The sequence below is a fragment of the Pteronotus mesoamericanus genome, unplaced genomic scaffold, assembly GCF_021234165.1.
Source record: "Pteronotus mesoamericanus isolate MK-2021 breed Mesoamerican mustached bat unplaced genomic scaffold, CSHL_Meso_final scaffold_167, whole genome shotgun sequence".
Classification (NCBI taxonomy): Eukaryota; Metazoa; Chordata; class Mammalia; order Chiroptera; family Mormoopidae; genus Pteronotus; species Pteronotus mesoamericanus.
Genome location: NW_026555308.1, coordinates 39,617,259 through 39,643,375, shown reverse-complemented (window position 1 = coordinate 39,643,375; position 26,117 = coordinate 39,617,259). Strand labels below are relative to the sequence as shown.

The 26,117-nt window shown below is 33.4% G+C and overlaps 1 protein-coding gene across 1 annotated transcript in view; it reads left to right on the top strand.

Annotated features, from left to right (window-relative positions):
• The window catches only part of WDR36 (WD repeat domain 36), a 38,409-nt gene extending 12,643 nt beyond the window's left edge, over positions 1-25,766 (top strand). Inside the window, exons 11-23 of the mRNA XM_054589980.1 lie at positions 460-546; positions 5,142-5,287; positions 8,508-8,622; positions 8,987-9,152; positions 9,387-9,495; positions 12,136-12,215; positions 17,549-17,656; positions 18,984-19,081; positions 19,477-19,622; positions 21,996-22,115; positions 22,300-22,381; positions 23,871-24,058; positions 25,425-25,766. Of these exons, the coding sequence (XP_054445955.1) occupies positions 460-546; positions 5,142-5,287; positions 8,508-8,622; positions 8,987-9,152; positions 9,387-9,495; positions 12,136-12,215; positions 17,549-17,656; positions 18,984-19,081; positions 19,477-19,622; positions 21,996-22,115; positions 22,300-22,381; positions 23,871-24,058; positions 25,425-25,574 (1,595 nt within the window). The 3' untranslated portion in view covers positions 25,575-25,766. The remainder of the gene's footprint in view (positions 1-459; positions 547-5,141; positions 5,288-8,507; positions 8,623-8,986; positions 9,153-9,386; positions 9,496-12,135; positions 12,216-17,548; positions 17,657-18,983; positions 19,082-19,476; positions 19,623-21,995; positions 22,116-22,299; positions 22,382-23,870; positions 24,059-25,424) is intronic.
• Positions 25,767-26,117: the final 351 nt, after the last annotated feature.

Sequence of the window (26,117 nt, the reverse complement as noted above, 5' to 3'; positions counted from 1 at the left end):
GAAGTTTATTTTAATTTTTCTCCTGTTCCTATATATTTAAGATTAGTCAGTGGTAAATATATATTATAATGATACTAAATATTGCTTCATTTTGAGGAACTCACCAACATTTTGTATTGGTTCTGTATCTTGTCCAATGGAACTATTACTTTTATAATTATTTGGCTGTTTCTCTTGATTGACATGACCGTGTGACCATAACATCATCTGCAGAAAAGAAAAAAGATACTTTCACCTTCTTTTTTTCAGTTACTTACATCTCAGTTTATTTGCCTGTGGCATAATTACTTAGGTTAAACTTCACAAATGATTTAATGATAGTGGTAATAACATCTTTATTTTGCTCTTGATGTAAATGGTAATTTCTTGAACTTTAAAATTATGTGACAGTGAATAACTTTTATATACATTTTCATTAGGAAGGATTCATAGCTATGTTCCTTTGTCCCCTGATCCCAGGATTAATAAATAAAAAGAGAGTCAAACGTAAAGGACTTCAGAATGCCATGTCAGTGAGGCTTCCACCCATCACAAAGTTTGCAGCTGGTAAGTAACTTTACATGGTGTTTCAAGAAGTTCTGCTTTGTTTTTATTTCCTACTATATATTTATTCTACCATTTTAATAGATTTTTTTGAAAATATTAATAAGCTTCTAGACGGTAACCCCAAGTGTATGCTGATCTTGTATGAAGACTAAAAATATTTATTTTTTTAATCATGTTTATTCTATTACAGTTGTCTCAATATTTCCCCCTTTGCCCCCCTCCACCCATCCCATCCCCCACCCCGCTCCCATAGTCAATTCCCACACTGTTGTCCATGTCCATGGGTCATTCATACATGTCTAGTCCTTTCCCCTTCCTTCCACCATTGTCTTCCTTCACCATCCCCATCTAGGCCCTTCCCCTCTTGTCACTTTCAGTCTGCTCCATGCTTCCATGCCTGTGGTTTATGTTGTTCATTATTTTGTTGAATAGATTCCACTTATAGGTGAGGTCATGTGGTATTTGTCTTTCACCGACTGGCTTGTTTCACTTAGCATAATCTCCAGTCCCATCCGTGTTGTCACAAAATGTAGGAGTTCCCTCTTTGTTTTTTTTAAATGCAGATTGATTTTATTTTTTAAATGTCAAAATCCATTATAAAATATTCAAAAATTTAAATCTATTATAAAGTCTCAGCAATTAAAACAACATGACACCAGCACAGATATAATCAAGTAGATCAATGAAATAAAATGAACATTCTAGAAACATATATATCTGTCTCACAATGTAATATATGATTAAATTGATATTTCAAATCATGGGGAAAATAAGGCTTATTCAACAAATAAGGTACATGGACCACTATTACTTGAAATAAAACAAATATAGAGCCCTATTACACATATTATACAAGAAATATTCAGGTGAGTTAAAAATTAATATGTAAAATCTAAGGAGTTTTAGGGGAAAATAAAAAATATATTTCTTACCTTGAAGTAAAATATTTAAATCCAGAAGCTATAAAGTAAAATATTGACAATATGACTATATTAACATTTAAGACTATACAGTAATATACATATAAAAAAACTTAAAGGACAAGGAATAGAAGAAGAAAGTATTTGCAGCACATCTAAAAAAGAGTTACTAGTTTTTTGGGGTTTTCTTAGGGAAAAAATTCTACAAATATTTAATCAAAAAATGGATAAAGAATACCAAATGTCATTTAAAGCTTTTTAAAATAATAGAAATAGGCAAGAAATATACAAAAACAAGTGCAGTTTTAACAAATATTAAAGTAACAACACATCATTGTCACAATCAGATTAATAAGTATTAAAAATATTGGTAATATCAAGTATCGGTGACTACGAAAGGAACTGGGTATTCATAGACTCTCTTTTTTCATCTTAAAGCAGTCCCTTTAGCATATTTTGCAGTGCTGGTTTGGTGGAGGTGTATTCTTTTAGCTTTCTTTAGTCTGGGAAACTCCTTATTTCATCTTCCATTTTAATTGAGAGCCTTGCTGGGTAGAACAGCCTTGGTTGCAGGCCTTTGCTTTTCATTACTTGGAACATTTCTTGCTATTCTCTTCTGGCTTGTAGTCTTTCTGTTGAGAAGTCAGCTGCTAGCTGTATAGGGGCTCCCTTATTTGTTACTACCTATTTCTCCCTTGCTGCCTTTAGGATTCTCTTTGTCTTTGATATTTGCCATTTAAATTATAATGTGTCTTGGAGTGGGCCTCATTGGGTTCCTCTTGAATGGGGCCCTCTGTGCTTTCTGGACTTGTGTGACTTTTTCACTCCTCAGATTAGGGAAGTTTCCAATCATTACCTTTCAAACAGGTTCTCTATCCCCTCCTCCTCCTCTTCTCCTTCTGGTATCCCTATTATACAGATATTTCAGGTTGTCCTCCATTTCCCTCAACGCCTCTTCATTCTTTTTGAATTTTCTTTTTTCATTTTCTTGCTCTTTCTGGGAGCTTTTTTCTACTGTGTCCTCCAGCTCGCTGATTTGATCCTTTGCTTCATCTAGCCAGCTTTTGATTCCTTCTACTGAATTTGATTTCTGAATTGAAGAACAATGTCAGAAATTGTATTCTTCATTTCTTTTTGTCTCTTATTCATAGTTTCTATGTCCTTTTTCATGCTGATATAGTTTGCGGTAAGTTCCTAATAGTTTGTAGTTTTTTGTAATTCTCTCTGAGCTCACTGAGCTCATTGAGCTTCCTTAGAACAATTATTTTGAATTCAATACCTGATAGTTTACTTGCCTATATTTCATTTAGTTCTCTTTCTGGGGATTCCTCCTTTTCCTTTGATTGGTGTTTCTTTGTCTTCCCATTATTTGTGAGACTATTTTGTTTCTGCTTCTTAAATTGATCTGTCTTGACTTCCTGACTTCGTGGTATGAACTTCTGTGGTAGGAGACATGTGTTTTTTCTTTCTGGATCTGCCTCTGATGATGTCAGATGTTGACCTGTCTGACTTTAGGCAATCTGTTCGAGACTTCCAGGAATCTGCTGTCTGTGGCTGTCTCCTTCAGCTGTTAATCTAGTCACTCTGCACTCAGCAGGCTGGCTTAGAGACACCACAGGGCAGGGCAGAGTCCCTCCTGAGGGTAGGGTTATTGTGTCCTCTTATGCTGTTGTGGCTGAAGGGAGTGGTGTGCCTGAGCCAAATGGCTCTTGCCATATGGGGGATAAGTCAGCACCGGGAACTTACCAGCTACTCTCTCAGTTCTCTCCCCAAAGCCTCCTTCCCCAGCCTCCTCTCAGATGTCTCTAGTCCACTCTGCCTCCCACCTTTGCTGCAGCCCAGGGTAAATGGCTACAAATAACAATTTATGCGTTGGCCCTTTGAAAGACTCTTTACATCTGCAGCCGCCTGTCTCTGGCAGAGAGGAACCCTGGCACTTTTTGCAGCTGGTTTTTATCTGTGTACTTTTTGGGCTCTGGTGCTGAAGGCTGGAGATCCCTGCTTCTGGTTTAGACCCCCTTCTTAGGGAGATCCCACTGGCTGTTTCAGTATCCCTGAGGTGCTGCCACCCATGGGTGCCACCCCCCCACCTTATCGATTCTCTACCGCACTCCTTACCAGTTAGGTTGTGCTAATGCTGATTTTTCTGTCTGTGCGAGGTTATAAGGCTCCTCTCTCGCTATTGTTCAGTTATTTGTTCCAGGTGATTTCTCCACAGTTTAGTTGTAATTCCAGATTGGTCCTTGGAGGAGGTCATTGTGACTTCCATTCACTCCTCCACCATCTTGATTTTCCTAAAAATGTTATTCCTATTTCGAACATGTTGTTTATTAATTTCAGCCTTTGATCTTCTCTGTAACATCTGCTAATAAACAATATTTGATATTTCATTTTATAGTCCTTTTTATTCTATTATGTGCCTGGAATAATGAAAGCCACTAATGTAAAAAGGCAAGAACTGAGAACACAGAGTTCTGACTAATTTGCCACATTTTGCCATGTATGATGCGCAGTTTTTGCCCAGATTTTTTTAGGGAAGAATAAGAATGCACATTATACATAGGTAGTACTAAATCCATATCTATATAAATGTTTTTGATTCTTTTAATTATGCTTATGTGTTAAAAGTGTAACTTTAGAAAGTAGTAACGATATCCATATGCAAAATAATACCCTGGTAATGCAATAATTGGTTTTGTTTCTAAATATAAATAAATAAATAATTGAGTTAAAAAATTTAAAAAAAATGATTTTTTTCCTGAATGTTTGGGCCAAAAACATGGGAATGCATTCAACATGGAAAAATATGCTAATAAAGATCTAAATTTACTGAGGTCCTACTTTGTACTATGACTTTGAGCAGTGCTTCATTCAAAGAAGTAATTTGATGAAAAATGTATGGGTGAGGGGATTGTTGAGTGTAAACTACCATAGAAATAACCATATAGGCACCATTTTTACTTCAGGGTTATAATAACCTGATGATTGTTATTTTTTAAACTGTAATTTTGACCACCCTCCTTTCTGTTTTTTATTTTAGAATCTGAGTGATCTTTTTAAAACATCTGAGTCATGTCACTTACCTTAAAAATCTTCAGTGGCCCCTTACTACCTTGAGGGTGGAATCTTGTCTCCTTACCATAGCTTTTAAGACACTTTGCAGTGTGGCCCCAGTTTCTCAGATGAAGTATATTGAGTATATGGTACCCTATTCAATGAGTGTGAATCTGAAGATTTTTGTCTCTTCTTTTCTTTATATTCTTCTTTCCTTCCTTTCCTTGATCTCCTCTTACCCCTGTGAACAAAGTGCTTTGCTTACTTGCTGTGCTTAATTTTGTTCCAGTTATTCTTGGGCCTGCGTGCGCCCTTCTACCCCATCCTCCCAGTTAACTTTCTGTTGTTTTATTGCTTCTTTCAGGGAGCCATTTATTACTCTTCCCAAATTTCTTAGCAAACTCTCCCTTAGTGCTCTTATAAGGCACTGTCGTACTTAATTTAATTTCTTCTAGTCAGAATCTCTTGTTAGATTGTAAACTCATCACTATCAATAATTACCTATTTATAATTGTATCTCTGATGCCTAATAATAACATGGAATAGTAGATGCTTAATAAATAATAGGTGAATTAATGGGGGATTAAAAGCAATTGATTTTTTATTTTACTTATGTTTTAGAGGAAGCTCGTGAAAGTGACTGGGATAATATTATTGCTTGCCATCAAGGCAAGCTATCTTGCTCAACCTGGAACTATCAGAGATCTACAATAGGCGCTTATTTTCTCAAGCCAAAAGAGCTGAAGAAAGATGACATAACTGCAACAGTAAGTGAGCTTGTTTCAAAGGGCATTTTTCTCCATAAAATTGTCCCACGGTAGTCTTGCTATAGTCGTCTTTATTGATGATACCATGAGTTGAAAGAACATAGTTTCATTTTTGAAATTAACTCCTAAGAGTGTTAAGTTTTCAGCTTTCAGAGAATTACTTTAGGTTTCAGTTAAGCTTTGCTTCATCAGAGGTAGTATGCTGGTTACTTTTCTAATCCCATTTTCTAATATAGGATTGCACAGAATACTTTGAAAATGATGTCAGCATTTATTAATATATTTTCTCAGATGAAGTATATTGAGTACATGGTACCCTATTCAATGAGTGTGAATCTGAAGATTTTGTCTCTTCTTTTCTTTATATTCTTCTTTCCTTCCTTTCCTCCTTGATTTCTTTTTCCTATAGGAGTAGGATTTTGCTAAATCTTTAATGAGTTATTGATGTAGATGTTATCTATTTCCTTTATTTCTTATTTTCTTATATTTTTCTATTGTAGAGAAATTCCCGATTGTCCAAGCCTTTTTAAATACAGCTTTTAAATAACAGTATTTACTTGTAAGTTTTATTCCTCTTTGAAATTTTATTTTTGTTTGCTTTTGTTAATAGGTAAGTCTTCTTTTAGGTTCAGGTTTTAAGATATACAGAAATAATGTCACATTTGGCTTGCAAAAGTATTGCCTGTGCCTTTTTTCTTAAACAGTTTTATTGATATATAATTCATTCATTTAAAGTGTTTAATTCAATGGTTTTTAGTATATGGTAGAATTGTTCAATTATCACATTTTATCAATGTAATTTTAGAGCATTCTTATCACCTCACAGAGAAATCCTGTACCTATTAGCAGCCATCCCCATTCTCTCACTTTCCACCTCTCCCATCTCTGTAACCGAGACAACTGGGGTCTACTGTTTATAGAGTTGCCTATTCTGGGCATTTCATATAAATGGAATCATACAATATACAGTGTTTGTGATTGGCTTCTTACACTTAACATGTTATCAAGGTTTATCCATGTTGTATTATAGCATGTATCAATACCGTACACCTTTTAGTGCTGAATACTATTCCATTTTGTGTGTAAACCACATTTTGGTTCACCATTGGTCAGTTAGTTGATGGATATTTGTGTTGTTTCTACTTTTGGGCAATAAATACGACTATGAACATCAGTACTCAGTCTTTTATATGACTATATGCTTTGTTTCTCCACATTTATGCCTAGGAGTAGAATAGTTAGGTCATAATGTAACTCTGTATGTTTAACATTTTTGAGGAACTGTAAACCAGTTTTCCAGAGGCTGCACCATTTTACATTCCCATCAGCAATGTATAAAGGTTCCAGTTTCTATACATCTTAGCCAACATTTGTGATTGTCATTTCTTTTGATTATTGCTGTCCTATTTGGTATGAAGTGGTATCTCATTTCATTGTGATTTCCATTTCCTCATTGACTTAATTATGATAGATATCTTTTCAGGTCCTTATTGGCTGTTTTATATCTTCCTGAAGAAATTTTATTTAAATCCATTGCCAATTGTTTAATGAGATTATCTTTTTATTATTGAGTTGCAATAGTTCTTTATATAACCTGGATATAAGTACCTTATCAGATATACAATTTGGAAATATTTTGTTTCATGCTATGGGCCATCATTTTGTTTTCTTGTTGAAGTCATTTTCTGCCTCAGAGTTTTAATTTTGATAAAGTCCATCTTTTTTTTTGTATTGCTTGTGGTTTTTGAAAAATCATTGCACAAGCCAAAGCCATGAAAATTTATTCCTGTGTCCTTCTAAGAGTTTATTAGTGTTAGCTGTTAACGTTAGGTCTATAATCCTTTCTGAGTTAATATCGATAATCCAGTTGTTCAGCATCATTTGTTCAGAAGATTATTCTTTTTCTATTGAATGCTCTTGGCACCCTTGCCCCAAATTATTTGACAAAATGTGAGAGTTTATTTCTAGACTCTAAATTCTCTTTTTATTGTTCTATGTGTCCATAGTTATGTCAGTACTAAACTGTCTTGATTATGGTGCCTTTTACCTTTGTAATAAGTTTTGATTCAGGAAGATTGAATCTTTCAAGTTTATTCTTATTATCCCCAAGATTGTTTTGGCTATTCTAGTCCCTTGTATTTCATGAGTTTTAGGATCAGCTTGTCAGTATCTGCAAAGGAGGCAACTAAGATTTTGAAAATACTCATTAAAAGTTTAAACTCCACATTTGATTCTATTTTGTACAGATTTCTTTGTAAGTATGTGTGCTGTATTACCCATAGTATATAAGAGTCCAGTCTTTAGATTTTGTAGTATTTTTTAAACCATAGAGAGTCTGTCTTAAATTTACATGCTCAGTTTTAAATAGCTGTTGTAGTACTAGTGGTAATGATAATTACAGCTAACTTTTTTGTGTGTACTTACTTTGTTCCAGGCTCTGCACCTAGCACATATTATTTCATATTATCATCACAACAATCCTATGACATGGTCTATTGTTAGCCTCTTTTTATAGACAATAAAACTAAGGCTTAACATAATGAGTAATATGCCTAAGGTCAGTAAAGCTATTGTAGTAAATGTGAGAACTGGGATTTGAACCTAGAAATACTCAAATTAGAACCTGTGTTAACTCTCAGCCTGTAATGACCCTCATAGATCGTTCAGTATATGTATATATAGTGATACATGGTCAATTGCCTGGCAAAGTTAGCTACCTGGAACAAAGCCAATAACCAGTAATGTATAAACAAAAGTGTTTATCAGAGAGCCCATGCACTAAAGTACAATTTGTTACTCAAAAGTAACCCTCTCAGTTTAGCCATTTTGCTTTGCTTATGCTGCCTTCAATAAGAGATTAGAATGAATAAATAAGAAAAAAAAAAGATTACAAGAAGCAGGCCCACTAATAACAATAAATCCTATTAAAATAAACATGTTATAAAAAGTAGAGTTAACTTTGGTTCTGTTTTCTTGTCTTGGATCATAATTTTTTTATGCTTAGAAAGGAGATAGAACCAAGCAGATGTTTCTTATATACCCAAATGTAATTATATTATGTTTAACAAAATTAAAGAAGCAATTCATTTATCATGCTATGCTATGAAAAAATATAAGATAATTAGTAGATAACAAAAATTTGGAAACTATAAAGTACTAACATATAAAGTAAAATATGTTATCTTCTGTGTCATTCATATTTATTTATTTTTTTCCTAAGGCAGTGGATATATCTTCTTGTGGAAACTTTGCTGTAATTGGTCTCTCATCAGGAACTGTAGATGTATATAACATGCAGTCTGGTATTCATCGAGGAAGTTTTGGCGAAGACCAAGGTATTGAATTTTATTTCTTTTGCTCTTTTAAAATGTAATATAGTCAGATACAAGACTAGTAACTGTCATTGACATTTATTAAATTCTTGAGTACCAGCCATTTTGCTATAAAGTTTTTGCTTTCTTCTTCTTCCTTTAAGCAGAAAATCTTAACTGTTTTTTGAAACCTTGTGCATGAACCTATTGGATTTTGTTTATACTTGAGCAGTACAATCTCCCTACTTCCTAAAATTCAGAGTAAATTCAAAATTTTAGGGGAGGTAAATAGTGAATCTTAGATATTTTAATGAAGAAATCACTTTTTATGTAGAATTCAGAGGTAATGCCAATTCTTCTTTTTTTTCTTTTAACATATGCTTTAAAGCTCATAAAGGGTCTGTTAGAGGTGTTGCAGTGGATGGATTAAACCAGTTGACAATTACAACTGGTAGTGAAGGATTACTCAAGTTCTGGAACTTTAAAAACAAAATTTTAATCCATTCTATGAGCCTCAGTTCATCTCCAAATATGATGCTGCTACATAGAGACAGGTAAAGTTTTAATGATAATGAGTTTTCTTCTTGATGTTCTTGGTAAAAGTTAATGTAAGTAAAGTACATAACTTACCAAGTGGGAAAAATCAGACTTTTAATATAAAAGAACAGTGTTTTGCTTAATTTCCCCAAAGCTACACTTGATTAAATAAAATTAAAATGACTGAGATTTTAGTTCAAGGGTTTTGTCTGTCTATTTGTTTATTAAAACTGATGAATTTATTTTGCTAGCGGCATTCTGGGACTCGCCTTGGATGACTTCTCCATTAGTGTTCTGGACATAGAAACTAGGAAGATTGTCAGAGAGTTTTCTGGACACCAAGGCCAAATAAATGACATGGTAAAACAAACTAGATGTTTAAACAAAACTTGGCTCAATTCTATTTCTGTTTAGGTTCAACATCTTTAATTGAAACTGTTATCCTTTAATAGCATCAAACCTACTCATCATATGAGGATAGTCAAAAGAAATAATTTGGAGACAAATTTTCAAAAAGATTTTTAACGAAAATGTAGAATTAAAAGAAGCTTGATTTTTCTCTGGGAGTTAATGCCATCAGATTAAAATATACTTTGGAGATTGAATGATCCATTGACACATAACTATATCATTTTTGACTTAATATTAAACTAGGGTGAAGGAACTTATTTCTGATTCTCTACATGCATAACAAATTAATACTAGGGAACTTGGAATATCTGTTACCTGGTTTATTCTAGTTTTGTTTTATTTTTAGAGTTAATATAGCTTAACTGCAGAACAATTTATTTAATAATACATTTTAGCTTACTATTATGTTCTTACTGTGGGATGTATGTTATGATAAGGAGTACTGTAGTTTAAAAAGTGTATGTAGAGGACCATTTTAAGTTTATATTGTCATTTTGCATCAATTGCTAATACCTTGATTTACTTGAAAGAAAAAAAATGAAATCTTAGCTACTGAGTGGCAGTTCCAACAACTAGTTTTACTTATTAATTCTCACACTAAAAGTTAGACTTGACAATGTTTACCCATTTCCTTAAAATGAAGGGAGAAAAGGGTTAGGAAATTGTGTTGTTCTGCAGACTGGAAATTGGGAGAACTACCTATCAGCAGAATTTGTTGTGACATGAGGGTGGGAGTAGGGTAATTTTAATGAAATAGCATTTTTGAAAACATCTGTTAATGCCAACTTCCTCTTTCTGTTTCTTTCCTTTTCACACTTTACTTTCAACTTGTGTGTCTGGAGTTTCTCCTACTCAGTAATAAATTACTCCTGTTTAATTTAATCTATGAGAGTTTATAACATGATTTTACCTATCAAAGTAACTTTTTCCATCCTTTAATATCTTGTACTGTCCTGTAAATTGAGCTCTCTGTACCTTCAGTTTTGAGTTACCATAGTGTTACTGCAGCCTGATTAACAAATTAGAGTTCATTTGTTTCCATATCATTTGCTAATATGGATAGTCATGACCCTATGGTATACTTGGAGTCCTGGATGAACACAACCTGTTGCTATTATAAGCCTTAAAGTTTTTCCTTTTTGGCCTTCTTACATATCCAGCCTGACTAAAGCATCAAAACGCTTGCCCCAGACAAGGAGAAGTATTATCTATGCATTTTTATTAATAGAAAAAATATAGCTTCTTTAAGGTGGCATAAGTAGTTTATTATTTAAATTAATTTTGAAAATCTGACTATTGTGGATTTAAATCATATTTTGGAAATAAAACATGTTAAGGAAGAAAAGGAGATTTTTTAACTGAAGCCACAAGTAAAAGTAGAACTTCTTTAGTATTGGATTGGCCAAAAAGTTCATTTTTTTTCTTTATGATGGCAATAGTAGCACTAAGCTGTCTTTAACTTCATTAGAATGACTTTTTTAGATTTTACTGTGACAGCTGTCATATCAGTGCATTAAAAAAAAAATCATCAAAACTGGTGAATTTTTGTGTAGCCATTTTAATATTGAAGATTGAAGAAAATGAGCAACGTCTGCAGCACATTGTGCTTTATTATTTCAAGAAAGGTAAAAACACAACTGAAAGGCAAAAAAAGATTTGTGCAGTGTATGGAGAAGGTGCTGTGATAGATCAAACATGTCAAACGTGGTTTGTGAAGTTTCATGCTGGAAATTTCTCACTGGATGGTGATGCTCCACAGTCGGGTAGACCAGTTGAAGTTGATAGCAATCAAATCAAAACATTAACTGAGAACCTCAGCATTCTGCCACACAGGAGATAGTCAACATATTCAAAATAGCCAAATCAATAAAATTATTGGTGAAAATGAAAAACATGTCTTACTTTACAGAAAAAACTAAACGGACTTTTTGGCCAACCCACTAAGTTTACTATTTTAAGATAATTTGCATTCAAAATCATTTTTTATTCTTAGAAAGCTAGTCTAATACATACTTTTCAAGAAAGTATATTTTTTGTTGCTTTCACAGATACGTTATAACTGATATTAGGTAACAAAATATTTCTAATTGAATGTTCTCAGAGCAGCAGTTTTATATAAAAAATGATTTGTAGTCAAATATAGTTTGTTAATTGTCTATAAATATAGGAGATTCTGGAGTAAAAACTTAAAAGTAAGTGATTATGTTAAATTGTTAAATTGTAAAACTTTTTATAATTCACATAAGAGCCTAATCCATATGTCTGTATCCAAATCGGTTGTATATAAGAAATAGTATTTTCTTTTTTTTCTTTATTTTCTGAGAAGTCTCTTTTTTTTTTTTTTTTTTACATTATCTTTTAGTCCCCTTACACTCCCCTCCTCCCAAGAAAAGGCATTTTCTTTTATATGAAATAAGGACATCTAAATTTTGTTCAAACTTGATTTTTCATGTAGCCTGCATCTTTTCATTTTTTGCATTCTTCAGGCTGTTAAAAGTACAAACACAAACCTATACAAACATAAATACATGCACATATACATGTGTACACACACATACAAATTATATATGTATTCTTCTTAATTTAAAGGCTTTCAGTCCTGATGGTCGTTGGTTAATAAGTGCCTCAATGGATTGCTCTGTTAGAACTTGGGACCTTCCTTCTGGGTGGTGAGTTTTAAAATCCCTAACCTATCAGAAGATTTTTCAATCATTGCCTTTTTTACTTGTAGTTAATGGATTGTGTGCTTTTAAAAATATGAATATATTTGGGAATTTTTCTAACTTGGTGGTATTTTATTTTTTAGAATGTTTTTGACCTCTTAAACATCAGGAATTAGTGCCATAAAAAATAATAGTGAGGAAAATGCAGTTTCTCTTTGGTTTCCTGTTTCTGCAAAAATGAGATACAGCCCAGGCTAGGTGGCTCAGTTGGTTGGAGCATCATCCTATACAGCAGAACGTCACAGGTTCCATTCCCTGTCAGGGCACATATCTAGGTTATGGGTTCAATCCCTGATCGGGTGTGTATGGGCTCAACCTTTCAATACTTCTCTTTCACATTGATGGCTCGCTCTCGCTCTCTTTCTTTCCCTCTCTCTCTCAAATCAGTAAACATATGGGGTGAGGATTTTTAAAAAATCAAAAAAATTGAAATATAGAAGTGAGTTGCATAAATCTTACAAAAGCTCATTTGGCCATTTTGATACTTCAAAATACAGCTCACACGTTATGACCCATATTTTTGTTTTGTGTTTTTTGTTTGTTTTCTCCATACTGAATATAGCTAATAGGTCAGAAACCTTACCTTTATGTATGTTATATATTCTCTATCCCTAATATAGTTCTTCAAAGAAGACATTTTAGTTAGCTTCAAGTGATGAAAAATGCGTGTCTTAAGATTTGGGTAAAACCTGGTAGTGTTCAGAAATCTGTTTCATAGACTGAAACTTGCTACCAAAACAGCTCTTGAAGAGAAAACATTATCTAATTCTATTAAACATTTGAACAGTGGAGACTGGGAGAGGAAGAGAGAGAGGAGTATATAGAGAAACAGATATGTGTGTTCTTTATTGTTAAAAATTACATAGGAATAGATGCTATTTAAAATCATGTTACTTAACATACACTTGCTTAGGAATGAGTGATGGGAATTGCAAAGGAAAGACATATGGTAAGAAGATTAAGAAGGAAAATGGAACTTTTTAATCTTCTAAAATGTTTCTAAATTAAGCTCTGTCCAATTCTAATTAGTCTTTTTTCTCAGGAGTTGGATAAGCCCATACCTGAAAGCAATTTGACTTTTAGAAAGGAAAAACTCTGATGTACTCATTCCCCTTCAAGTTTGAGATAGGGATGAAGCACAGCTGTTCATCCAGCAGACACCAGATTTGCAATGTGTAGAGCAAGAGTGTTGCTAATTAGGCCAGCTCTAATAACTAGGGACTTTTGTCCACAGGTGTGTTTCTTTCTGACTTAAAGCAAAATTTACTTAACTGTGTCCTTCTGCCTCAGAAAGTCCACCTAAAGTTGGTACTTCCTTAATTTTTTTTAAAAAACCCTTTCAGAAAGGCATCATTAGAAATATTGGTAGTCTGTTGCTTCTTGGACTCTTGCTGTTTTTCTAAAAATGAACATTATAATTTGAATTGCTTTAATTACAGTAAGAAAGTTGTACAAGTAATAGAGTTGACATATTTTCATTTTCCCTCATAATAGTTTTAGTTCACATTAGATGGAAGAGATAGGTTAATGTTCAGTAGCACTAAATTGGCAAAATATTTTTCAGAAGTGCCAAGTTTATCTTTGGAATGGAAAATTGGGATCCGAAAACACTTAAACCTATCAGTCTTTGACTCAGCATTAGTCTTTTTGCTGTTTTTTTAATATCAGTAAAGAATTGAGCAGATATAAATTTGACAGGTTGTCAACTCTGATGACTTATTTTTAGATGAACACTAAGTCAGTGTTAAGTCAATACAGAAGCATAAAGCTGGGAGAAACACAAGAGCAAGAAATGAATCCCATAGGGATTGGTAAAAGAGAATGTAATATCTCCTGATTGAACCAAAGTATATATTTTTAATAAAGACAAAAGTAAGTACTACTTTGGTTAAGATTGGAAGTGGAGTAAATGAGAAAGCTTGAAAAGCAGTATCACATAACATTGCAGCTAAGCTAACACTTAGCATGAGCTGCTAGGCACTTTATATACTTTTTTCATCTTCCCTTGTATCCTAATGGCTGTAGGTACTATTACTGTTATTAGTCCCATTTTACAAATGAGAAAATGGAGGCTCAAAGAGAAGTTACATGATTTGCCCAAGGTGGCATAGCTTGTAAATGACATTTTGCTGCAGTAAGTGTTGGAGGAAAAAACTGATTTCCCAGCAGTTGTGATATCTGCCTTGCTCGGGTTGTGTCATATGTTATAAGGATGATTTTCTTGATGTAGAAGATAATTGGGAAGTGAGGATCAGTATTTCATTATACACTCATATGTACCTTTTGGGGTTTTTGATTCCCACTTTCAAACCATAATTAGTATGACAGTCTTTGGAGATTCCTAGTTCTTTCTTCAGTAAGCAGCTCTGTCATTTATATGACATGTTAAATATTTAAAGAATGAATATATTCATTGCACAACCTGAAAAGTGAAACTGTTCATGAGTAACCCTTTGGGTGTGGTAACATACAAGTGAATCCACCTGGAACCATGCCTATCTAAAACAAATTGCATAGATACTGAACTGGTTCCTGTAAAGTTGTTTTAAAGTACAGAAATTTTCTTGTGTTTATAGGATTCTCAGAGAAGCAGGGTTGAAATTTTTTATCCCTGAAATTGTCTGTCATTTTCTACCTCTACCATCTTTTATTTCTTTGTTTTCCATCTACTGGAAGTTCAACTTGAACTCCATTAGGGGTGACAAAAGTATAAGATAGCTTTAATAGAATTTTGCATTTTATTTTCATTGTTTTCTGAGGAGCATTATGTGAAAATAATCGGAATAGAACATTATTTTGCATTTCTCACTGAGGCAAAACCATCCCTTTGTTCTCTTCATTAAAGATTTGTGGATAAGATGATTCCATCACTTTGACACTGCATTTGCTCAGGATATAACCAGAAGTGGCTTAGTGTGCAGGACTCTGCTTGAAAATCTGATTTCTTACACTGGGAATTGGGATTGCCGGAGACTACGTGGTAGATAGGTCTGGGTTTAAGCCTGCACACTTACACTTTATGAACTAATGTGGCAGTGTAAAATATGCTGTGTGTGTGGAAACAGCCTTCCTCAATTTGATGCTGCTACATAATGGAAGGTCAGTCTACCCGCACACAATAGCTGTGGAATCAAGTTGCACAATGAATTTGACAAAATAATTAATATTACTACATAAAATAAATTTGCTCAAGCAGTAACTTCCCTTTTCAGCAGACAAATTCTAAATGTGATAGGAAGTTTCACTCACGTACTACATTTTTAATGAATAAATACTGATCAAGACAAGAAATAGTTAGATCTGAAATTATTATGTTTAGGCTTAACATTCATCTATATAGATTGGGGTAATGTTTCTGCTCAGAGTTACCCAAACGGGTTAAATCAATTAAAATAAATAATTTAACCATCTCTGGTATAAGTGTTTACCAATGTTTCCTTTTCCCCAATTCTCTTGATTCCCTAAAGAAGCCATTCCTGTGAGTTTCCAAAGTAGGTTTGACCACAGATTAGACAGGTTATTACTCACCTTTTTCCCTATTCCTGAGAATTAAGTAGTGGTCATTGTCCTGAGCACACATCAGGGTGTGTTTCCAGGGCTCCTAAACTGAGTCTTGTCTTCCTGTCTTGCATTCATTATTTAAGGCTTACATTATAATCACACTCTGAATAAATTAAGACAGATTTTATTATGGACAAGTCACTTAATTGTCTCCACTGGAGGGTCTTCATTTACATTTGACCTGCTCTTGAATCCCCTGTGTCTAAATGTGCTGTTGAGCTGCCTTGTATACTTTTAGTTTCAGCAGTGTTCCTACTGAGTTTATAGTGATTAAAAGTGCAGAGTGCTTGGGTGACAGTCTTGGCTCAGCTTTCTACCTTGAGCAAGCTTTTAAGTCTTATAACTGGGCCTCATTTTTCTGATCTATATAGTAAAGATAGATCTGCCTTACAGGGTTCTCAGGATTTAAATTAGTAGACTCAAGAGTTTAGGAAACTTGCTAGCATGGAATACTAAAAAAAACCTGCTAACTGCTTTTACTGTTTTCCCTGAGATGTTTTATTTAATGTAGATTCTGAACTTTGTTCATTTTGTTGTGCCTTCCCATGGAGAATGGACTGGTTTCAGTGAACAGTTTTTTTAAAACAGCTGTGATTAAAGCCTATATACTGCTCTTAAAAGTATACAAAGTATTCACACTTAGCCGACCTAAGAAGCTTCCTTTGCAAGAGATCTTTCTTTGCTCCTTAAATTCACTGTCACTTCCTACTGTCACCATTCTAGTTCAGATCTTTAGAGCCTGTTAGATGATACTACTGTAATTTTGCTATTCTTCCTGTTCAGATATACTCTACATCCTGATGGCAGATTCTTTTTATGAAAGTGAAGATTACACCACTCTCTGCTCAAAAGCCTTTTTTGACTTTTCATTAATTAAAAATAAAAATAAACTCAGCTGTTCGGTAGTCAAGGCCCTACATGTTGCCTTAAGCAATGTGTCAAACTGCACCCTTCACTAGACCCAGTTGTGTTTTCCTTCACCTTGCCCTCCACACTTCCTGTAGCCACGATATACTTTCTCTACCATCACCATCCATTGAAATTCATTGGGAAGGTTCATCTCTAATACTTTGTTCTCTGAGAAGGCTATTCTGAGTCTCCTACCTGGGTGTTAATCGCTCTCCATTCTTCCCCAGCCTTTCAAACCCTCCAACTTTTAAAGCTGTGAGACTAGGTTTTATATGTTGCTTGATGGCTATGCTCTGTAGTCTGAATTCTTTTATATTAATCATGTGTAGCATGGTTACCTGTATGAAAAACAGAATTGCTCAAGTTTTTTTCATTAATATTCTCTTATTATTTGCAGCCATTTTATTTTAATTTCTCCTGTTGCCTAAGTCTTATATTATTTCCACAGAGATAACAAAAATACAAGAGAAAATAGTGAAAATCAGAAATATTAAATATGTGACATCTTCAGAATTGTACCCAAGTCAGTCTACTAAAATGACATCCCAGAAAAAGAGTATTTTCTCCTATATTCTTCCTGCTGAAACTTTCTCTGACTTGATGTTCTGCATCATTCTCATTAAGATAGATTATTTTCACATAGTAACTTTGTTGACAAAGCTCTTTGTTATTGATTACTTACTGGTGTTGGTGATTTTTAAAAAACAAAAATTTTTTGCATCTCTTATAATCTTTTAACAACAACTTATTCTATGAATTAAATGTTTTCATAGAGTTTAAATACTTTTAACATCCTGATCATTTTATAGCCTTATAGACAGCTTTTTGTTGGACTCAGCTCCTCTCAATGTTACTATGTCCCCTACTGGAGACTTTTTGGCCACTTCCCACGTGGACCACCTTGGAATTTATCTGTGGTAAGTTCTCTCATACAGTTTTGTTGGGGGTAAGGAGTTCTGGAAGATGATATTGTCAGACATCCATGGTTCAGATTCCTTTATTCAAGTATACATTCTAAATCACACAATTGATTTTTACATGTTATCATATTTAGCTTTTGTTTGCAGAAAGAATAAGTGAATTTTAAAATGTTAGAAAAAGAGAGTCCCCAGCCAGGTCCTGGCCTCCCTCCTGCAAGTACCCCCATATCACTTTATGATCTTAGCTCATCACTTCCCAAATCCAGACACTTCATCTATAAAATAGGATATCAGTGTGGGCAAGATGCTTACTAAGATCATTCTGGTTTCATAGCTCTTCATAATTATGTAATGATACTCATACGGTAACCTTCCAACTCCACTGTGGCAAAATCTGACTCCAAGGTAAATGGTTCATCATCTAGGCCTAGGAAAATTTTTTGGCTACATCCTCAGTACAGATGTCTAATTCTTTTAGCTGTTATTATTGAGGAAGAGAAAAAAATGATCTCTTTTTCAAACTATAAAATTTTATAATTAAATTCTTAGGATACAAAAGTAAATTCAGTATACAACAGAAATAAACTCTGGCCACCGTAACAAGCAAAATGGAGTATCTTCTGGAATCTGTGAGGCTTGAACAATCAAGACAAGAGAAAAATAGCATCTCTGGGACCTCAGCAGCAGGAGCATATAGTACCACTACTAATAGAATTCAGAACCTGATATTCCAAATTTTTATTTTCCATTCAGTTAATAACAGAATCTGACTAACTCACTTTGGGACAGGAAGCTGCATCTTGATTAGTTATCCAGGGTCATGGTGCAGGGTCAAAGTAGCAGAAACACAGCTACTTAGAGGACCACTCTAAGGAAAGGAAAATCTATGACATTATGACCTCAAGAATCCAGTTATCTTATTCTCTCTCTGACTTAAATCTCTGAGTTCAACCTTCCTTCAGTTAGTCGTTTCCATAAATAAAGGTTGAGAGTTGTCAAGACAATATAAATATATGGAGGTTAAATTATTTTATAAAAGTATTTATTATCTAGTACTGATCTCAAATAAATACTTTTTTGTACTACATAAATAATGTGTATGTAATAACATCTATGACATGAATTAGGCATTTTCAAATTAATAACTATTTATTTTTGAGATTTTTTTTAAACTTGTGATTGGAATCTGTAGCCAAATTCAAGATTGTAGTGTAATAGGAGATTTTGTTTTTTGTTTTTTGTTTGTTTTTTTTTTACCAATAATTGAATTTTTCCAAAATATATTTATAAGTTTTAAAATATATCTTATGTTCTAATTTCTCAGGTCCAATATTTCCCTGTATTCAGTTGTTTCATTACGGCCACTTCCCACAGATTATGTTCCTTCAGTAGTGATGCTTCCTGGTACTTGTCAAACCCAAGGTAATCACAGAATAGTAAAATAATTTTTGAAGTGTAATGTCATAAACCTAACATGGGGGGTATTGCTACTGAAGGCAAAGTTAATTGCATTCAACCAAAGTTTGAATTTTAACTGAAGAGAAATATTTTGAATGACCTTATGAATTTTTACAAAAATATGATTGATATGGCATTGATAAGATATCTAATAGTATGCCAGTGGACAAGTGTTTTGGGTCTAGTGATAGAAGTTGTAGTTAATATGAGAAGATGAGGAAATGAAATAAATAAAGTTTACAAGTCTACATTGAGTAAACATGTTATGAAATACTAATGGATTTGGAATGAATTAAATTGCTTTTGCATAATAAAAATGTTCTATGTTATTTTTTTAACCTGAAAATTTTTGTTTTAAGATGTAGAATTATCAGAAGAAACCATAGAACAAAGCGATGAAATGATAGAATATGATTCCCCAGAACAGTTGAATGAGCAGTTGGTGACTCTGTCACAACTTCCTGAATCACGGTGGAAAAACCTTCTTAATCTTGATGTTATTAAGGTAATACTATAGTACACTTAATATTTGCCCCTAAAGACACATTCCAGAAGCATTTGCTTTAGTCGAGATAGCTGTTTCTACTTTGAGGGCTTTAGAGAGAGCAGTTAATACCTAGGGTAATAAAGAGAATGCCATTTAGTTGAATCCTGTTTAATGCAGTGTGATTATAGAATGATTCTCTTTTTATATATATATTAACTTTGAGAGCACTCAGCAGACCTTTGAACATAGCAAGAGTATAGCCTGCAACTACAGAGCTATTAGAAATTGACTATTTTAAATCCAGTCTATAAAATACTTTAACTTCTTTAAAAACAAATGTTGCGACCATAATGTGTAATATCTATTGCTAGTCATTTGGAGATGGAAAGACTTTCACTGGTCTTTTGAAAATTATGCTTCAGTTACCCTTTATCGTTCCATACTCTGCTCTGTCTGCTATAAGAAAGTGTTTAGAGCTTGCTGACGTAAACATGTAAGTTAAAAAGAACCAGGTGGGTATTAGGTAACTTCCTGTGACAACAGCATTGAAAAAAAAACAATCTTGCCCCTTTGTACTTGAGGAAATTACAATTTTACATGAAAAATGGACAATAGCATAAATTAGTGTTTTCAAAGTGAGTGTCATGACCCCTCATTTGGTGAGTAGCAAAAACAATTGAAGGGACTAAACAAGAGTAGAAAATTTCAAAGATGATCCTCTTACAGTGCTAAGTGTTGCTTTGTGAAACTTGATTTGGTTAGATATACACATTCTCTAGATGTTCTGTGTGTGCTGTCACATGGTGCACTGCCATAAAAAAAGTGTAAGGGTCGCTGACATAGATAACTATGACAAAGTGGTAAGTACTTTTGTAAGTAATAATGTAGTACCCAAAAATATATGACTGTCTTTGGTAAGAAAAGAGAAGTTTTCACATGTTAATGTTCCTCACAGAAGTTAAACATGTTTCATTTTACTTGCTCACTTTTTGAGAGATTGGGCGTCATCATAAAGGTATGTTGTCTAGGAGCATAGTTGTGAAGTCTCTGCGTCATGTTGTCTGATGTTTCAGTCTAAGGGAGTATTCAATGAAATATCTTTAAAAGCAATGCATGAAAAAGTATAAGTAGGTGAGTGTGAGGGAACAATCAGAATAATGCCTAATTAATTGAGCTAAGTTTTTGAAATACTCCTTTTCCTTGCTAAGGTATAGTTTGTTCTGCATAAAAACTTACATAGAAAACTGAGTGAATAATTTTATGAGAGATCCTTACATCGCTAATATTTTTATTTCCTACTGAATGAAAAAAGCTAAAATGTTTATATTTGTTTGTGGGAAACTTTTCCACTTTTGGTTTGCCTTAGGAGACTGGTAATTTCTATAGTGCTATGCACGCCTCCAAAGCCTGTTTTTATTTTTACTTCAACTCAGGAACTGTCTCCCTACTAACTCCAAAACAGTGAGTTCAAAAAGTAATTGGGATTCTTATTAGTCTCTACTGTCCCAAAGAAGGGCTGTGTTTACACTGTAATTTAGCAGTACCTGTTTTCAGGTAGTAACTTTCTTTTATCCTGTTCCTCCATGAGGCCACAAACATCCCTGGCTTTCTTTCAAAAAGCAATCTCTAGGATTACATAGCTCCTAAGGAATGGAACAGGAATAGTGTAAGGTGAAATTGTGAGACTCCTTTATCAGACAATTTATTGTAGAAAGGCTCTTCATGAAATGGTCCTGAGATAGTGATATGTAGCAAAACCCTGTCAGTGGGAAATCTAATGGTGATTTTCCTGATTGTATTTTACTAACACTTAAAACATTTTATAAACAAGCAGTATTGCTCTCTGCTTCTTAAAAACACAATGTACTACGGGAAAAAGAATTTCAACAGAATAGAAGAATTAGAGATAAGCTTCACAAAAAAAACAATTTCACCTAATTACTTCTAATGACAGTTTACCACTGGCTCCGAATTTCTTTGGAGAAAAGAAATTTAAGAAACTGTTGGACATTTATGTAAATTTGCTTTCTAGCCCAGTTTGTTAAAAAGCTGTATTTTAATATTCAAGAAGTTCAAAAGTGCTTGATTATTTCTTCACCTAAATATTCATATTTCAGAAAAATGAAATGTTTGTCTTAGGGCTTCTCCTGAACCCCGTTTTTCCTCTCCTTTGTCAGCAAGGGTCCTGGAGGTTTGCCTAGGAAAGCCCATTTTAAAGATAACTGTGATACTGATCAATGGAATTTTATTTTACCATTCTAATCTGAAAATTTTTCATTCCTCTATTATTTTTTGGACTTTGTTTTAAAATTGATTGGGAATTAAATATTAGAAACTGTGGGCAAGATAATTACTTGCTAGTCTTTACTTTTCTCATTTTCTCTTAATCAGAAAAAGAATAAACCAAAGGAACCACCCAAAGTACCCAAATCAGCACCATTTTTTATACCAACAGTTCCTGGCCTTATACCCAGATTCGCTGTACCTGAACAAAATAATGATCCCCAACAGGTAAAATACAACTTGGGGCATTCTAAGTATATGGGGGTTGTGTTTTGTATTATACATTTATAGTTTTTTACCAAGACACAGTTTTTACACATATAAAGTAAATTAATGATAGCTTTTAATTATACTATACATTGTTTTGGCTATACTTGCATTCTTTGAATAATGTGCATTTTTTCTGTTTAAGTCTAAAGTGGTAAATCTTGGAATTTTGGCTCAAAAATCAGATTTCTGCTTGAAACTTGAAGAAGGACTGGTAAATAATAAATGTAAGTTAAATTATAAAATATGTTACCAAGTATCTTCACCTTATTTTATTTTATATGAAGAGAAATTTAAGGAAATATTAGCATATTTCTTTGTAGCTGAAAGATGGTAAAAACTAAAAAGATCGAAATCTTGGCTTTATTCTGAAGTAATTTTAGCTCTTTGTTATATTAATTTGTTTTTGCTATATTAAATGAGTGACACTAAACTCAGATGATACTGATATTAGAATAATCTTGAAAATCTTTTATACTTTCTGTATAGAAAATCAGGGGGTTTTTTTGCTTTTTATTTTCAAATGTTTGTTTTTTGTTTTTATTGACAGAAACAGTTTGCAGTACATTTGGAAATATAGCAGAGACTTTTGTTGTTTTTGGTGATTTTAGATATTCCCAAATTATCTCATAAAAAGATAATTTTAAAATTGAGTTTGTTAATAATAGATTTAAATTTTGAAAGCTGTAGTCTATAGCTAGTAACAATAAACAATAAGAACTTTAAGCAATTAACAAAATCACAGTCACTCTCTTGTTTGATGTATTCTCTTGTCTCCTCATCCAAGTGCTTTTGTTTTTGCACCAAAAGTCACTTGAATCCACACTGACAAAGTTAGAGAATAGCACCGATGGGCCATTGTAGATGACTGAAAGAGAGCGGGATCATAAAAGGACTAACTTGTTTTGTATATGGGGGTGGGGGCCAGTGGCCAAAGAAGAAAGAAAGCAGTAGTGTTTAGTATACACTGAAGGACAGAAAATAAAATTTATTAGTCTTTTGTCATTGGAGTGTTCTTTTTTAAAAAACTAAAGCATATTCATTCCCGTTGTAACATCAGATGCCTCACATTAAAATAGTTCTAACTGCATAGCATATGTATTTATAGGATACATGTGGAATGAGTGTTTTATTTCTAGAAAAGGAGTAGATTTGGGATGGGTAAGAATAAGGTGGCGTCTTTCTCCTCATATTTCTGTACTGTTACTTAGTGTTTCTTAATGAGGATATGCTACTTTTATAATTTTTTAACGGTAAAAAAGAAGGTTAAATAAATTCCCCCACCTCATTCTATTTCCATTTGTACCTGGTATTGATAATTTGATATGTACATTTTATAGCCTTCTTATATTTAGATTTGTTCTGATTTATTTGTGAGCATCTTAAAGTGTCTGTTGCTAGACATTAATTAGATTTTCTTTAATAGCCTTAACAGCAGGAAAACCTTAAATTACTGAAAATGCAAAAAAATTAGTGCTTTTAGTACTTTTTATTGTATTACTGTCATCATTTACACTGGTTTTATTTAATTTGGGTGTTATTCCACTTAACAGGAAAAAATGAACCCACAGAAAGAATTTCCTGTGAGATTTTATATTCATACACATATATATTTATTTTTTATTTATTTTTGCTTGGGATATGAAATAAAAACTGTAATTTCCTAACTGAACTGATCATAGGTAATAACTGGATTATTTTTAAAACTTAATACAGATGAAGCTCCTCTTAACCTTCTGAAAGAATTAGGCCCATCAGGAATTGAAACAGAGCTGCGAAGCTTGTCTCCTGACTGTGGCGGGTCTGTGGAAGTTATGCAGAGTTTCTTAAAAATGATAGGAATCATGTTAGACACAAAGCGTGACTTTGAGTTGGCCCAGGCATACCTAGCATTGTTTCTAAAGGTAAGTCTAATATAAGACAATACTTTCCAGTTTGCCTTCCTCTAGAGTAATGTCTGTTAGGGCTTTCTGCAAAGATGGAAATATTCTGTCTTTGGAATACTGTCCCACATGGCAACCATTTGTCTCATGTGGCTACTGTGACTTAGAAACTGAATTTTTTATTTTATAGTAATTTAACTAAATTTAAACAGTCAGCTATGCCCAGTGACAACCGCATTGGACAGCTAGACTGTGTGTGCAGCTTTGTAGTTTTTGTTTTGGTTTTTGTTTTTTACTTAGTACAATATTGACTCAACTCAGACTCTTCTATGTCATTTATGTGATTCATTATACTAAGCTATTAACTTTTTAAGTAGTTACATTTTGGCTACTTTCCTGTGATCATGAAAAGAAAGTCAGGTTTTATATTTCTGTTTTGTTTGGTTTTTCCTACTGCTGAAATCAAAATATTTACTTCCATCTTGGTTGAAGGAGTTTCAAGTGATTTGGCAGTAACAGAGTTGCTTTTATGACTAATATAATGGAGAACTCATGCTTATTCAGCAGTATAATGTAGTGAAGAAGGTACATGATGCTAATTTTCAATGATAACAGATATGATTCATCTATCATTAATGTATAAAATCTTTTCACTTGATCTGATTTTTTTTTCATCCTCACCCAAGGACATGCTTATTGATTTTAGAGATAGAGGAAGGGAGAGAGAGGAAGAGAAACATTGATGTGAGAAACATTTATCCATTTTGTACATTCTTCAACTGGTGACTGAACTGAACCCACAATCTAGGCATGTGTCCCGACCGGGACTCAAACCCATGACGCTTTGGTTTATGGGACAGTGCTCGAACCACCTGAGCGACACTAGCCAGGGCTGATTATTTAAAATTATTTAAAAAGTAGATATTTAGATGGTAGCATGTGGGATGAAAAAATAGAAATGCCACTAATTGTTTCTGCATTCTTTCCCAAATTTATCAAGTTTATGAATATAAAGTTACTTAAGTCTTTAGAGAATAAAGCAAAGATTACCAGTGGGTTACAATGAAAAGAGAAACTTAAAGAAGCATAGAAATTGGGACTTGGTGTTAGAACTGTGTCCTTGTTTCTGGATCTATTTCAGAACTTCGCCTAAATGAAAGACAGTAATGACCACTTCTCTTCCGCTAAGAGAGTGACAGAACTATAAAGGAATTCATAGTAAGAAAAGTTTGATGGAGAAGAGTAAAATGGGATATGGTAATAAACTACATTTAAGAAAAAAATATTCATAATGATATCTTCTGATGTTCCTTGGTAGGAAGGTTGAATCCAGAATAAACACAATTTTAATTTTCTTAAATTAAATGTTTATCTTTTTCTTTTTCAGTTACACCTTAAAATGCTACCATCAGAGCCAAAACTTGTAGAAGAAATGACAAAGTTGTCATCACAGGTGGAAGAAAACTGGATTCATTTACAGTCACTCTTCAATCAAAGCATGTGTGTTCTAAATTATATAAAAAGTGCTTTGTTATAAAAATAAATTTAAGTACTTTTATAAATCAAAGATTTTTATATTTAATGAGTTCAGTATAACTCTTTTTTTTTCAGGTTTCTTTGTGAAAGAAAATAAATGCTAGCACTACTGACTAGTCTCTCATTTTCCACTTAAAAGAAAAATACTTTCTTGAAATAAAATTACACCAGCCTTTTGTTTTAAAGACTTAAAGAACCTACTTACATGATTTATTTTCTGAGCCTCTTCACATCAGTTATATATGTATGGCTTTTTTTTTAATTGTTATCAGCTCATGTTTTTTGAATATTTGTTGCATATAAGATGCTGGATGTTTCATGTAAAATATTGCTTAATTATGCTAAAGATAAAACAGATATATAACATAGTTAAAGCACCTTTGTGATATGAAGTAAAAAGGTGTTTCCTTTCTTGGTGGCCTTTGCTGAACATGGTCTTCATTGACCTGTAGAGCTGGGAGGGGAGTCAGCCATCGTGCAGCACTCTTGTAAGCCACTACAGTCAGCCTCAGATTTTCTAACCCTGCCCTTGTGCTATCTCCAT